Here is a 15,737-nt window from a genome sequence, read left to right as displayed (position 1 = left end):
ATTCTAAGCAAGCGGCAGAATTGGGCATCAAGGAGCACATGGTCCTGGCTGTAGAATCATGAAGGATACAGGAGGTTTTTTTTTTTTTTTACGAGACAGGGTTTCTCTGTATTGTTTTTGAGGCTGTCGGTCCAGCCTGGCCTCGAACTCACAGAGATCCCCCTGCCTCTGCCTCCCGAGTGCTGGGATTAAAGGCGTGCGCCACCACCGCCTGGCAGGATACAGGAGTTTAAGGAGAGCCACGAGGTCAGCTGTGTGGCTGGGGAGTCCCTGCATGCAGGATCTGAGAGGCCACTGTGGGAAGCTGTCAAAGTGAAGCCTGGGCTGTGCTGGAGATGCCTCAGGCGTGGGATACCTGCGGAGGAGCACTGCGGACAGGATGGGACGGGGTGGAGCCAGCTCAGAAGCAAGCCGCCAGAGAAGAGCCAGCAAAACCCGCTGGCGGCAGACAGGCTTGAAGATTTCAAGTCTGCCGCTTCCTCCCTTCCCTGGAATGATAATGCATGTTCCGTGCATTTTATATTGGAAGTATGTAATGTGCTTTTTGATCTTACAGAGGGTTACAATTAAGAGACTGCCTTGAATCTCAGAAATAGACTTTAGACTTTAAACAGTCTTGAGTCTGAAAGAGTACAGGGATTTTTAAAGTTGAACTAGGCAATTTTTGCATTATGATAGAGCTGCAAGCCTATGGGAATGGAAAGCCAACAGAATGGCTCCTAGGCTCATACAGTGACTATGTGGTTCCACTTGGTGGAACCGTTTGTGCGGGAAGGATTATGGGGTGTGGTCTTGTTGGAGGAGGTGTGTCACTGGGAATGGGCCAGTCCTACTTGGTGCCCCTTTTCTCTCACTGCCTGTGGTTGTTATTTTAACAAGTAAGCTCAGCTACTGCTCCAGTGCCGTCTGCCTGCTGCCCGTCTCCACGACAGCCATGGGCTCTAACCCTCTGCAACTCTGAGCCCCCAAATTAAATGCTTGCTTTGGTTGTGGTGCGTTTTCATCGCAACAGAAAAGTATTTTTCTGTTTATAAGGCCTCTACTTTAGAATGTTCTTGTACTATGTAGAACTTACTTTAAATGGTTCTGATGACACATAGTTGTAGACATTGAATTTAAGGCCCGTCTGACTCAACAAAACCAAGGGTGGGGTTATAACTCAGTTGTGGAGGGCTCACCTGGCACACAAACATATTTACAGGCCACTCTAAGATTAACTGTACCGATGCAAAATGACAGAGAAATTCAATTGGCATCTTCTGAGCACCCTCCACACTTATGTCCATGCCTAGGACTGTGCTAAGATGTCTGTGTCTCTTCCAGTGAAGAACAAAGTACAGATCTGTGCCCTGTGCTTCTGTACCGAGGATGACAAATGCAAGGCTTATGGTAGACGCGGGGACATCGTACATTCACATACTCAGCTGCCCCCCCCACTCACCTTTCACCTCTGCCCCGGCTGATTTCTGACCACAGGATGTGGACGCCAGTTTCTCCTCATCGGTAGCGTGGCCGTCCCTATTAGAAATGTCTGAGAGCTGTGAAATCACGGCTCCTTCGTCCTGGGAAAGGCAACAGAGAAGACAGTCTTCAGAAGGGCAGTCGTGGTGACCAGGGACATTTCTAGAGTGCAGCTGGGACTGCGTGAGGGTATTTCAGGTTTGCCACAGGTCCAGCTACAAAACTAGGAGAAACCATTAGCCTTGTAAACATGAAAGGCTGTTTCTAGGACTTCACTTCCGTGCTTGGATCTGAGTTTTTTTTTTTCTGAGACAGGGTTTCTCTGTATTGTTTTGGAGGCTGTCCTGGAGCTCGCTCTGTAGGCCAGGCTGGCCTCGAACTCACAGAGATCCGCCTACCTCTGCCTCCCAAGTGCCGGGATTAAAGGCGTGTGCCACCAACGCCCAGCTTGGATCTGAAATTTTAAAAGGCGTGCTTTTCTAACCTAAACATGGAAGTTTAAGCACTTCAGGAGCGCTGAGGTAAGAGGTCCAGTTTTTCTTGCACACATTCCCCCTCCATAGTTCAAGTACACTTACTTCATTGTGCCGTAACTGGATATTTATTAACTACTCCATATATTCATATATGTATATCATACATCACCAGGATGAAATAAGAATCGGTCTCAATATAATTTCTGGATTCCATCTTTATAATTATAACCAGTAGGAAGCTGCCAAGGGCATGACAAGATCTGTTGCTGACTATTAACAAGATGAAGAGAAAGGAAGTTTTGTTTTAGTCTCTCAACTCTCTGAATGCTTTTCCAGGTTCAATGTCCTGGCTCTCTTCAGACTTATTTCCAGGTCCTCCATTCTGTTGAAGGCAACAAATTGGAGAGCCACCTGAGCCTTAATAAATATGAAAATCTATCCAGTTATGAGTCAGCACCCTTTACAGAACTGATACTAAAACTTCACAACACCGGTGACCCGGAGAGCTGGGCATTGTGGTGAAACAATAGAAATGCCCCCTGCCCAGTGACAGTCATTGTGAGATTGTCTTTTCCTTCTTTTTAATGATTTTTTTTTTTTTTTTTTTTTTTTGGTTTTTCGAGACAGGGTTTCTCTGTATGGTTTTGGAGGCTGTCCTGGAACTCGCTCTATAGACCAGGCTGGCCTCGAACCCACAGAGATCCGCCTACCTCTGCCTCCCAAGTGCTGGTTTTAAAGGCATGCGCCACCAACACCCGGCCTAATGATTTTTTTTTAAATAGATCTTTATTTGATATATATGCCTGCATATATGGCTGGACACCAGAAGAGGGCAGCAGATCTCATTGTAGACAGTTGTGAGCCACCATGTGGTTTCTGGGAATTGAACTCAGGTCCTCTGGAAGAGCAGTCACTGCTCTTAACCTCTGAGCCATCTCTCCAGCCCTTAATGATTTATTTTTATTTCAAGTGCATTGGTGTTTTGCTTGCATGTATGTCTGTATGAGGGTGTCAGATCCCCTGAAACTGGAGTTATAGACAGTTGTGAGCTGCCATGTGGGTGCTGGGAATTGAACCTGGGTCCTCTGGAAGGGCAGCCTGTGCTCCTAACCACTGAGCCGTCTCCCTAAGCCCTGAGCTATCTTTCCCTTCAGACCTTCCTGGATGAGTTTGGGATAATAAGGATCTAATAACTGGTTTCTTTAGGTCTGAGTCCTCAGACACCCCCACGGGACAAAACCCATTCTGGAGACCAGCACAGACTTACCTGAGAACACGTATCCAAATCGAGAGACTGAGTTTCGTATTTCTTCACCTTGCAGCCACTCCTGGAAATGAGAGGAACAGACAAGCCAGTTTGGAATCTCGGTGACAACTCTCAGGCATGAGATGGAGCAGGGCACAGGGCGGAGCACAGAAGCCAAAGCGCACAGCACCACGCGGCCATACACTTGCATGTGGAGCTGTGGAGACAATGCGAACCCTAGAGACCCAGGGCCGGGCTCATTCTCCAGCAAAACCGCCACACTCAGCTCCACAGATTGCCAGACACCACAACTCTGAACCCCGCATGTTTAATTACACACCACACACAAAAAAAAAACCTTCCCGAGACTCTGAGAACCTCTACGGACAGCCTCAGCAGCTACAGACATTGGTTATGATCTTTACAAGCTTGGTTTTGGCGTTCATCAGAAAAATTACCACGCTGGACCAGATTCTTTGAAAAGTCTTTATTGCACTAAAAGCCACAACAATCTCCAAAGACAGTACCAGCCTAGGCTTGGGCGCTTACAGAAAGGAACTATGGCCAAGAGAAAGTATTGAAGAAAACAGTAAACAAATTGTTACCATTCTTAGGTAATGAAGTAGGAAAAAAGACCATGTAGTGTACAGTGCCCAGAGCTGAGGAAAACATGGCCATCTTATTGTTAGTCTAATACATAATATGTGATCACAGAATCACTATTACAGAATCTCCTAAGTTTTAATCAACTTAAAATATCCAGGGGGGGGGGACCCACACCATTCTGACCAATTTGTTTTCCTTTCATGGAAAAAGAGAAAACACAGACAAGTATATAAATTACCAGAGTGTACAAGGTCACTAATTCATGGTCTTCTTCACCTACTGTTCTAAGTGTCACCAAACTTAAGTTTACTTGGTAAAACTTATTACCTGCTCTAAGACAGCAGCCTCATCCCCACAAAAAACAAAAAGCAAAAAAACAAAAACACCAAAACCCTAATTATTCCCAGCAGCGAGTGCAGAGCAGGCCATCAAATCAATCACTCCTGCATGATTGGGGTCAAGCCAGCTTTCGGCTCAAAGTGCCACACGACGCATGCTAAGTAAGCCAGGGGCGCGAGCTTTTTGCACCCGAGGTGGAAAAAGCAGTATCCACTCCTTTAGGTACAGACAATTGCAAGGGTAAGCTGACTAAGATGAGGCAAATGGAATGCAAAAAAAAAAAAAAAAAATTTATCAGAAGGTCCAAATAATGGCAAGGGCAAAGAGAAGCCAACATGCAGGGGAGAGGCAGAGGTGGGAGAGGAGACCGCCAAGAGTCCCAGGGACAGACAGAACCTACAGCAGAGGTACTTACAACAGAAAACAGAGAAATTTCACTTGCTCAGTAGTCCTGATGCATCAACAGAATTAGAGACAGGAAAGAGACACAGATGGAAAAGAATCATGTGAAAACTAGAACATTTATCTTTTGTCTGGCAGATGTCAAAGTTGCACAGTTCTTGATATCATGTGAGATACAAATTTAAAACATGTCCAAGCCCGGAAAGGTGGTGCATGGCTTTAAGTCCAGCACTCGGCAGGCTGATCTCTGGGAGTTCAAGGCCAACCTGATCTACAAAGCCAGCTCCCAGTCAGCCAGGGCTACACAGTGAGACCTTGCTTCAAAACAAACAAAATGCCAAAACCAAAATATTAGAATAGAAAAAGACGTATGCATGAATGTTAGCCCTTGCGAATGAATGGTAACAAGACCTCAGCTTTAACAAAGTAGAGAGAGAGAGAGAGAGACAAACACTGAGAAATGTTTTATGTTCAGATTTATGGATGAGAAGTAAGCCCCTCCCTGATTATAAGTGTACATGCATATAGAAACAACACTTCACTAATGAGCACGCTCCCTCTAATTGTGCAATGCCTGAACAAAAAAAAAAAACAAAAACAAAAACAAAACCACAGTTGGAAAGACACCTGGCTGACTCCACCACTGTCAGTGTCACTAAGAAACTTGAAGTGAGCTAAGGCAGCAGGGTAAAAAGTTAGAGGCTAGCCTGAATGTTACAAAGCGACACTCTACCAAGGAAGTGTAGACCGACTTCACATCATTTATATTATTTGCTTTGCAAAATCCTAACCATACTGCATTGTCTCTATTTAGAAACGTCTTTTCGAATGTTCCCAAAAGCTAACTGTCCACTGCGGATGTTAAACCCGCGATGAGTCCGTCTTTTCAAAGTGCGGGGACTCTGCTCTCAAAGTCCCAACATGGCACAAGAGCTCAAGCACTCTCTCCTTATAAGAAAAGAGTGCCGACTGGGTACAAACCCTTTCATTGAGTCTGTGTGATCTATTAGAGCAACACACTTATTCCACAAAAATGAAGAGTAACAAAGGCCACCAGGTGACGATGACAGGACTCAAAAGTGGGCACCGAACACAAGGAACAACGCCAGTGTTTCACTAACACTTCCTCCTGCAGCTGGGAAGAAGGCGCCGAAGGTCCAAGGCTTTGGCAGGCATCTAGGAGACGAAGTACCAAGGCAGCCACACACCAGGATGTACCCCAAGTGCTGTCCAGACACAGCTACCTAACCGTCAAGGTCAAGAGAGGTCTGCACACACAATCAGTAACAGTTTTCAAAGCCATTTCATTGTGCCTATGTAACCCGAGAGCAGACTTAGAACTACTCCTGTCACTTTAATCCCCTTAAACATACCACCAACACTCAGGAGAACCGATTGCTGTATGGGTTAACTTTCTTGGTCTCAAAGTTAGCATTTTTACTCTTTAACCTTCTGGATATTTTTCTTTCCAATGTAACTCACAAACAGGTGTTTTTAAGACAGTAATGTTGAAGAGCATTTCCTGGGACTGCAGAGATGGTTCAGCAGTTAAGAGCACTGGCTGCTTTTCCATAGGACCCATGTTCAATTCCCAGTGTCCACATTGCAGCTCATGGCTGTGTATAACTCCAATTCAAGAGGACCTGATGCCCTCATCTGCCCTCTGCAGGTACCAGGCATGAAACTTGTACATAGACATACATTCAAGCAAAATACCCAAATTTCTCGAATCAATCTAACAACAGTCACAAACACACTTCCTTTCAGCATTTTATTTATCCTCTGAATCACTAGCCCCTGCATCTAATTTTTCACAAGATATCCTAGCGTTATAAATGTGTATACTATCTTTTATTCAACTTGAGTTTCCTGATCATATAACCTTATATCAAAATTAAAAACCTGGCGTAAAATATGGCCTGAGGGATTACTCTGGGAACTCCCAAACTAATAAAGGTTCATTCCTGTTTCCCAGGAGAAAGTAGGAGGTAGAAGGAACACAAAACAAATTTACCCAGACTTAACCAGTCATTTAGAATAATCTCATCATGGAAATTCACCAATGAACTACAAACACACAAGGAAGCAAGAATTCTCATCACTACCACCAATAAAAATCACAACTTTCCATTCTCTAAGACTGTTCTGGGTCATTTCTGACATTGCTGACCTTAGACAGATAATTCTGGAATGTAAAGATGGTGACATTTGAATTCTATGTACAATGTGATTCCTGGGAACCTCAAATCTTTACTTGATTTCTTTTAAACAATTTTAAAAAAAGGGATCCAAGGTGGGGGGGGGAGTGACCTTAATAAGTCAAGGACGCAGAGATAAAGCAGAAATCAACAGGGAAACTTCTGATGCTTCCAAATGCACAGAAGAGTTAGGCAAAGGGACAAAGACTACAGAGTAAAGTGTCCCCCACTGTACCACCAACATTTATGAGTGCAAGTCACAGAAACCAGAAGTAGCTGCCAAACTCCAAACTCCCAAAGAACACACCAGAGCACCACACCCAGCACCCGCTGTCACTCACGTTATTAAACGCGACTTTGCCTTCTTGGGTGAGTCTAAGATTTCATTAACATGATTACCAGTAGTGGAACAAAAGTTGCTGCTTGTCAGAGCTGTGGTTGGCTTAAAGGGGTCCATAGACTCATCGAAGTTATCTGGGTCAAAGTGGTAGGAGCCTTTGGAGGAGAGGGGTGGGGAGCTCTGCAGAATGGGGCAGCTCCCAGAGGAATTAAAGTTGGGGTGATCCCATCTAGAATCTAGCTTAGCAGACGTTTGGGAGAGTGAGGCATCTTGGACTCTTGGGTCTGCAGGCTGTTCGACATCTACTGCCTGACTGATGCCATCTTTCCGCATGCTGGGCATTAGTTTGTTAGTAGGTTTCCTTGGAAGGTCATTCCTGGCCTCGATATGTTCCCCATCTTCTGTAAAATCATACTCAAGTTTGATAGATGAGTTCCTGGACCCCTCCTGCAGCTCACACCCTGAGCCACTGGTGCCGTTACTAAGAGTGTCCGCAGCTTCTCTCAGGTTAAGGGAAGATTTCTGGGCCCTGGTACCTCTCAGCACACCAGGATGCATGTTCTTAGCCACTTCATCGGGAACCGACAGGGAGGAAGCCTTAGGGAAAGGCAAACCCTCCATGGTCGCTTCCGTTTCAGAGGCATCACCTCCAGCTGTCTTCTTCCTCAGGGAGACAGGCTTGGGCTTTCTTAGCTTGCTTCTGCTGGCCACGGGCTCTCCAGGCTTCAGACCAGCTTCCGTAAAGGCCTCAAATGTAACCGCCATGCCTCCTTCTGTCACTGGCTTTTCCTGAGGAGCTTCTGATGCAGTGGAGGGCAAAGCCTTGCCTGAGAGTGCAGGTTCACGGCCATGAGCTGCTTTTGTTCCCAGAGCAGCTGGGTCATCTGTGGAACTCCTGGTTTCTACTGAAAATGGCCTCACTACTGAGATCTTACTAACATCATGTGGGGTTTCTCCTTTGACATCCTTGACTGAGTGAGAATCAGTGGTCGCCTGTGGTGCCTCATTTTCTGAAGATCTAGAACACGCATCAGATGAACATTTTTCAATTACTTCTGCTATGAACTGCTCATTGGCTTCTTGTGATTCTAGAATAAAAAAGGTAGAAAGAAAACTATTAAAGAATTCTATCACTGGTAAAGAGTCTGCACTGTGTGACTTTACCTCAACAAGCTGCAAGATCTTCCCTCTACTCTTTGTTTGCTTTTTGAGACAGGGTTTCTCTGTGTAGCTTTGGAGCCTATCCTGGAACTCGCTGTGTAGATCAGGGTGGCCTTGAACTCACAGAGATCCGCCTGCCTCTGGGATTAACTGAAGGAACTACTACAAAATTAAATAAACAAATAAATCCTACCATGGCCAGATCATGGTCTACTTTCCTGTAGACACAATAATCAGAAAAAGCCTGTAAAAGGGGAAACAGCAAAAGCAAATAAAGATGAGGTTTCGAGAGTAGGGAGCAGCAGTGTGAGCCTATAACCCAAACACTCGGGAGGCAGAAGCAGGCGGTCATGAGCTGGGAGGCCAGCCTGGGCTACACAGAGAGATTCTGTCTCATGGCTGTAAATACAAATATCCCTTAATTGACTAAGATATAAACCACTAAGAAATACCTTTTTTTTTTCTTTATAACATTTATCTCTAGGCTAGGGGGATAATCCCCTCAACCACTTGTAAACAAAATAATTTCTCAATTTCAGTTTCACAAGAAATAAGCAAATGGGGAATTTCAAACACAAACTAAGTTCTTCTCTGACTCCGACTTCAAACAACGGTTTATCAACAGAAACTAAGTGAGCTGGCGTTCCTCTCACTTGAAGACTCCCTCAGGCTACTTCCTGAGCAGGTCACCACTGTCTTATGGCACTCACACATTCGTGTGTGTGTGACACCCACTGTGTGTGTAGCTCTGGGTTGGCCCAGAACTCATTCCATAGCCAGCTCCTCCCCACTGCCAGGATTGACTGTAACCACACGGGGACGTATCAGCTGCACGCCGACAATGTTTCAGGTACTCTACTCTCCAGGGGTCTGTGGAAAGGAGCTTACTGTACTACTACCCTATAACCTCAAACTTTTCCATACACTTAATCATAAAAACACTTGCAAATAAAAACCATCACACCCCCAAATTAACTAGACCCTATGTCCATATATCTCAATGAACAAACACAGTTAGCATGTCATTTAGAATTGGAAGCTGCAGAGCGTCACATCACATTTTATACTTCCACTATCAAAAGAAAAAATCCATGACAAAGTTGGAACTAGGAAAACAATTAGCTTTTCATCTGAAGACCAGGAGGAGGAAGAGGAAGAAGTGTGTCATACACAAACTTCTCAGGAGGATGCTGTGTGTACTGACTTTTTCACATGTTGAGCTACTGTGGGTGTGTTATGGATTGTTCAACTGAAGCTGAGAAATGGGAAGGGAAGACCAAAAAAGAAAAGCCCCATCAGACACCGAGGGCCGGGTAGACATGACACATCCCTGCAATCTCAGCTACCAGACGGCAGAGGCAGGAGCATCACTACAAGTTTAAGGGCAGCATGCAGGCAAAATACCAATGCACATAAGGTTAAAAAAAAAAAGTTGTTTTTTAAAAAGGTAGGTGAACTGCTCAAAATTTTCAGCAATTCAGCTTTACAACACATTTTCCCCTACCCTTTCTAGATGAGGCGGTCTTCCAATGAGGCAGACGGAAGAATACTGATTAAATAATTAGCACAGGAGTGGGAAGAGAAAGGGAAGACAGGAACGGCTCCCTGCAGAGCCCAGCAAGCCTTCTTTCTCAAAGTCCAGTTTCACCCTGAGATTCCATCAGTTGGAGTTTAGCTCACCCTGCTGCGGCGGGGGAACGCACTGAAATGAACAAAACTGAAATGTACTCTGGGGCTTCCAAGAAAGCGCTGCTAATCAACCCAAAGTTAAACAGCACCGGGAGAAAACGAGGAGGCGGGGCTGGTGGGGCTGGTGATGGGCAGGACATGGAGTGAGGCTGGAGGTATCAGAGGCGGCTCAAACTAAAGGAAGGCCAGTTTGGGAAATACCAAAGAAAGAAGATGTCTATTAAAGCCAGCATGCTTTGCCTAAGCAGGCTGATTTAAGGGGCTGGAAGTATTTTGCTAACTGAAGCCAGGGCTACTTGATTATCCTTAAAAAAAAAGTCACATTGACTACTATTGAAGAACAAGTGATCACCATCCCACACTTTTAAATCCAAATTGTTAAAATAGATGTCAATTTCTAAGAGTTTACCTGAAAAGGTTAACTCAATTTAAAACCTAAACTTTTTTATCTTTTTCAAGTAGTGATATTATTGATGTAATGGCATTCTCCATACACAGGAAAATGCCCACCTAGATATCTTTAAAAAAGAACACTGAACTAATAATGATTTCTAGAGTTTATTTTAAAAATACTGAAACAAATACGAAAGTAAAAACGGTGCTGGAGAGCATGGCGTAAAACCCTCAGCATGTTTACCATGGATAAGAACACAGACCGCTAACGTGTTTCAGAGGAGACTGCTAATTTTTGATGATTTCTTCCTTTTTATTTTGTGTACTGGTGTTATGACTGCACATACTTCTGGGTGAGGGTGTTGTGGAGTTATAGACAGCTGTGAGCTGCCATGTGGGTACCGGGAATTGAACCCAAATCCTCTGGAAGGGCAGCCAAAGCTCTTAATGGCTGATCCATCTCTCCAGCCCCTGGTAATGGTAATTTTATGAGTTTGGGATGTTAGGACTATAGTTCAACCACAGAACATTCATAATTCACAAGGCCCTGGGTTCAATCTCCAACATGAAGAATGGAAGAAAAGGAAATGGAAAAAAAATGAAATGGTTTCTATTGTTATTTTATGTTATTTTAGTCATGTAATGTAAATCTGTGTCGTCTGCCATTCTTCGATCTCCACTCCCAAACACTCCAGTCCTCCAAGCTCCTGTGAGCTGGGCAAAACCTGTGGTTGAGGCCAAAATACGGCCAGGGAAGGAGCCAGGAGCTGAGAGGCCCTTTCCCCATTAGCCAGTGACTCCCACACACATCAGCTTCTGGAGCTCTTTTCTCAGAAGACACCCCAAGGCCTTCACTATCAATCCCTCATCTCGGAGAAGTTGCCTAACAGTAGCCTTTTGCTTTTCCCTACTGTCTCTCCTCACCCTACACCTAAGGGTGCGGTGCTGCTACACAGGGAAAGGAACCAAAGGGCTTGGTGTGAAAGAGCTGCCCCCCACATGCTGCTTTTTACTGTCCCACGTCCAAATCAGCAGCGTCTGTGTCCTCATCACCCATGTTGGTTAGGAACTGGAAGCTTTAAGAATGTTTGGGTATCTATCACAGGGCAGGGAATGGGGAAAGGAAAAAATTCGGCACAGAGTACCCTCACCCAGCTGAAGGAACCCTGTCAAGGGGCATCCTCCTCCCTGGTCATTTCTTGGCCACCTCAAGGCATGTGCCAAGTAAATGAACCCGTCCATCCCTTCATCTAGCCACTGTGGATACCACTTTCAACAATACATCTCAGCACCAGTAAAAGATCCCACAAGGTAGTGAGTATTAATTTTCAATTAACCAGTTTGTGAAGCTGTACAAATATAAAAGCAAACATAAAAACATTATCAGCTAGGTCACACCTCTAAACCCAGCAGGCTCCGGATCTCTGAGTTCAAGGCCAACCTGATCTACAATGTGACCTCCAGGACAGCCAGGGCTACACAGAGAAACATGTCGAAGAAACAAACAAATAAAATTATCCTCTCTTTGAAAAGGAGTAATTCGTAAGTTTTATTTGCACCTATACCACCAACAGGCAAGTGTCCCAGCAGCAGCTGCCAAGCACACCTACCTCTGCCCTAGGACAGAAACTTCAAGTCTAACAGCACACCCTTGTCAGGGATGAATAAAAAAAAATATCTGCTACCCCAGTTTTAGGCCGGTTTTAGCCAGAGATCTGGCCTTGTTTCTCTTCTGAAAGCAGTTACGTAACAGCTGATCTACCTCACAGGCCTTATGCTCACATAGGCTCACACAGAAACCCGACATTCCTTGCCGGGTGGCAGGAGGCTCCTTCCCCAGAGCCAGTGTGAGTGATGAGCTTGATTCTGACACGCTGGGCTCTGTCAGAGGCTGGGGGAACTCAGCCACCAGGAATGGGTCAGGAGATAAATTCAAAGCAAGCCCATAGGGGATCCAGAACCAAGGGTGCGGCCTGTCCTGCCACTTTTGCTACTAGCGGAACTCCTTCAAAACAAAGGCCTGCGAGCCCCTCTGCTTTTCGGCATTAGATGCTTCTGACACTTACTCAACATGAAGACTATTATGGAAGACTTCTTCACTCCCTCTTTAAAATACTGATAACAGGAAGGTCAGGGCATGCCAGAATAGTAAGATTGAGATGTCTAAAGTTCTATTCTAGAGTGTATACTAAAAATTTGGGGTTAAAATACAAGTGTGTGGAAGTCTTTTTGAAACCTTAGAAAAAAAGCAAACATCATCACAAAAAAATGTACTAAGAAAATGTACTGTGTCTGTATGTGGGTGCATGATTTGTATGTGTGGGCATGTGTAATACACACGTCATGTGGAAGTCTGGGAACAACTCTGTGGGATGAACTCTCTCCTTCCACTTTGACATGGGTCCCAGGGACTGGATTGGTCACCAGGCTTACAGACAACTCCCTTCCCCGATGAACCTGCTGTTTGGTTTTAATCACACCTGGGGTGGGGGTGCACACTACGGCCTGCCTGTGTAGTCAGAGGACTATCCAAAGGAGTTGGTTTTCTCCGTCCACATAGTTCCTAAGGACTAAACTCAGCTTGTCAGGCTAGGCAGGAAAAACTACTAGTACGGAGCCACCTCTCCTGACTTGTTTTTGGAAAAAGGTTTCACTCTGTAGCCCAGGATAGCTTCCAACTTGTGGCAGTCCTCCTGCCTCAGCCTCACAAGGCTGGAATTACAGGTATGCGCCACCATTTTGGCCTCACAAAGTGTTTTTGTAATTCAGAGAACCGCTTGAAATTCAACAGAACCCTACCGTGTAGGCTGCTTTCGTATGCATAACCTCAGCTAGGAAAAGATACCGGGCAGGGGAAGTGCCTCAGAAAGCAGGTCAAGTGCTTGTCACACAGCCACAGGGACCTGAGCTCAGGTAAAAGCCAGGTATAGGGTGGAACTCCTGTGACCCCTGACCTGGGGGGAGGAGCCTGGCGGATCCCTGAAGGTCACTGGCCAGACAGCTGACCTGAAGCAATGAGGTCAGGTTCAGTCACAGGCCTTATCAGAAGATAAGGTAAAAAGTGATCCAGGAGAGACAGCCAGGTCAGCCTCCGGCCTCCACTGGCCAATGCTCGCACACAGGGAACAATGCACACACAAATGAAAAGGGTAGTGCAGGCAGGCGAACATGGCTCACATGTGTTCTAGCACTACAGGCCTGGCATGATCACAGATGCACTTGAGATCTGAGCTTTGTGGTGAAATGCTGCCCTTGGGCTCCTCTCAGATCTGACGACCCACAAAATCTGCTACTTCCTCCCCTTTGGCTACAGACAGATAACCCTTTTCTTCTAAGTATCTAATATTACTCTGAGAAAACCAGTCTCCTGTACCTCAGGCGTATACACCATCTCTGACTGACCTTAACGCCTCTTGTCCAGTGTCTACAGGATGGGGTCTGGCCACCACAGCAGGCCATGGCCTTGATTAGAAGTCAAAAACAGCCCAGCATGGGGGCACACACCTTTGATCCCAGCATTCAGGAGGCAGAGACAGGCGGGTCTCTGAGTTCAAGGCTAGCCTGGTCTACAAAGGAGTTCCAGGACAACCAGTGCTACACAGAGAAACCCTCACTCCCTTTGTCTTCTATTCCCTCACTTGAACTCTCCACTAGGGCAGACACTAGGACTGGGGAGTGCCAGAGTCAGTTCTAAGGAATTATCACACTTGTTAAACCCCAAAATGTGTAGCCAAGCCAGGCCTTGGGAGCCTAGAGACCAAGCTCTTGTGACAAAGCCATGAACCCTCTGGACTGACGTTAACTGAAGGCGGCTGGTGGATGAACAGGACTGAGGTGGCAACCCTGAGAAGGGCCGGAGAGAAGACCTCACATCCTATACACTGTTGGCAGAGGCCGGGGAGTGGAGAAAACCCATCCAGCAGTAAAGGGGAGAAAGGCACTATTTCCACGTGACAGAGAGGGCCGCCTGCTCAGGGCTGACGAGGAGGGTCATCTCCACTGGGAAAGCTCTAAGACTCGGACTTCTCACACAGAGAGGCATGCCATAGCGAGGCATGGCATCAAGCATCTAGAATCTGAGCAATGTGGGAGGCTGAGGGAGGACGGAGAGTTCAAGAGACAGCCTGACTGCAAGAGGCAGGCCTCACCTCATGGCACCGGGAGGCCTGGAGGGATGGCTGGGCCTTTAAAGGCTCACAACCAAAAGTAAAAAACAATAAAAAGAGCGAGAGCAAGGAGGGAGGCAGGGGTGGGTGAAGAGTAACAAAAAGAAAAGGGTTACAAATACGAACTGACACTTCCCTAAAGAACTTACAACAATAGTCAAACACATAGAAGTACACTGAGATGTATGGACTTTGAGTCCGGTGAATTTTGGTTGGTTTGTTTTTAATTTACAAGTTTTCTTTAAATAATAAGTTCATAAAAGTTAAATTTCCGGCTGAAGAGATGGCTCAGAGGTTAAGAACACTGGCTGCTCTTCCAGAGGTCCTGAGTTCAATTCCCAGCAACCACATGGTGACTAACAACCACTGTAATGTGACCTGGTGCCCTCTTCTGGCATGGGTAGAACACTGTATACATAATAAATTTTTTTTAAAAAAAAAGTTAAATTTCATAAAATTTAAAAAGAAAATCTTCACAAACCAGGACATGCACAGGTCAGCAAATGCCCTAGTTTGACATTCTGAACTTGACAAACACATACATACAGAATATCCGATGCCTACATGAAAAGATGCTGTAAACAATGAGCCATTGGGAATGCAAATCATGCTGACTCTCACCTCCACCAGGACAGAGAGATAACAAGTGCTGCACATCTCTATCCCAGCACTTAGAGGCAAAGGCAGGTGGGTCTCTGTGAGTTCAAGGTTAGCCTGGGCTATACAGCGAATTCCAGGCCTGTCAGAGCTACATAATGAGACCCTGTCTACAAACAAGCAAATCTACAGTGACAATACAGCCACTCTGAAAACTGGTCTGGCAGTTCTTCAAAATGTTAGCCATATCTATGAACAGAGAAAGTAACACAGTTCATAACAGTCCCCACACGGAAATAACCTAGATTTCAAATAGCTGATGAATGGGTAAATAAAGTGCGGTCTGTGACACAGTGGGTTACTCAGCAATAAAAGGGAGTGAAGTATTGGTGTTTGCTCTGACCACCGTTGAACTTTGAAAGCAGTATGGTAGGGGCTTTTTCTTTTTTACCACCCTTAAGATGGTTGTTTTTGTTTATACTGTCCGTGTCTGAGCGGTGTAAGACAAAAAAGGTGGCTGGAGAGACAGCCGTGGGTGCTGGGAACCCAACTCTTATATTTTTGGTTGTGAGCCTAGCCTTTAATGGTTGAGCCATCTCTCCAGCCCGATTAGAAGGACTCTTAAACACTGAGATCTTATAGAAGACTCATCTATAACTCCAG

At 45.5% G+C, this 15,737-nt stretch overlaps 1 protein-coding gene across 6 annotated transcripts in view; it reads right to left on the bottom strand.

Moving 5' to 3' along the window:
• Tacc1 (transforming acidic coiled-coil containing protein 1) overlaps nucleotides 1–15,737 on the bottom strand; it is a 98,705-nt gene that overhangs the window by 23,274 nt on the left and 59,694 nt on the right. For 3 of the 6 annotated variants that reach the window (XM_040731853.1, XM_040731852.1, XM_040731850.1), the window contains exons 3-6: nucleotides 7,070–8,156; nucleotides 4,544–4,579; nucleotides 3,205–3,265; nucleotides 1,442–1,562 (exon numbers count right to left, since the gene is read on the bottom strand). In XM_040731853.1, coding sequence (XP_040587787.1) covers nucleotides 1,442–1,562; nucleotides 3,205–3,265; nucleotides 4,544–4,579; nucleotides 7,070–7,833 — 982 coding nt within the window. In that variant the 5' untranslated portion in view covers nucleotides 7,834–8,156. The remainder of the gene's footprint in view (nucleotides 1–1,441; nucleotides 1,563–3,204; nucleotides 3,266–4,543; nucleotides 4,580–7,069; nucleotides 8,157–15,737) is intronic. The other 3 variants (XM_040731855.1, XM_040731854.1, XM_040731851.1) reach the window with 2 other exon arrangements.

The sequence above is a fragment of the Mesocricetus auratus genome, unplaced genomic scaffold (assembly GCF_017639785.1).
Source record: "Mesocricetus auratus isolate SY011 unplaced genomic scaffold, BCM_Maur_2.0 Super-Scaffold_100026, whole genome shotgun sequence".
Taxonomy (NCBI): Eukaryota; Metazoa; Chordata; class Mammalia; order Rodentia; family Cricetidae; genus Mesocricetus; species Mesocricetus auratus.
This window is presented reverse-complemented; position numbering and strand designations above follow the sequence as displayed.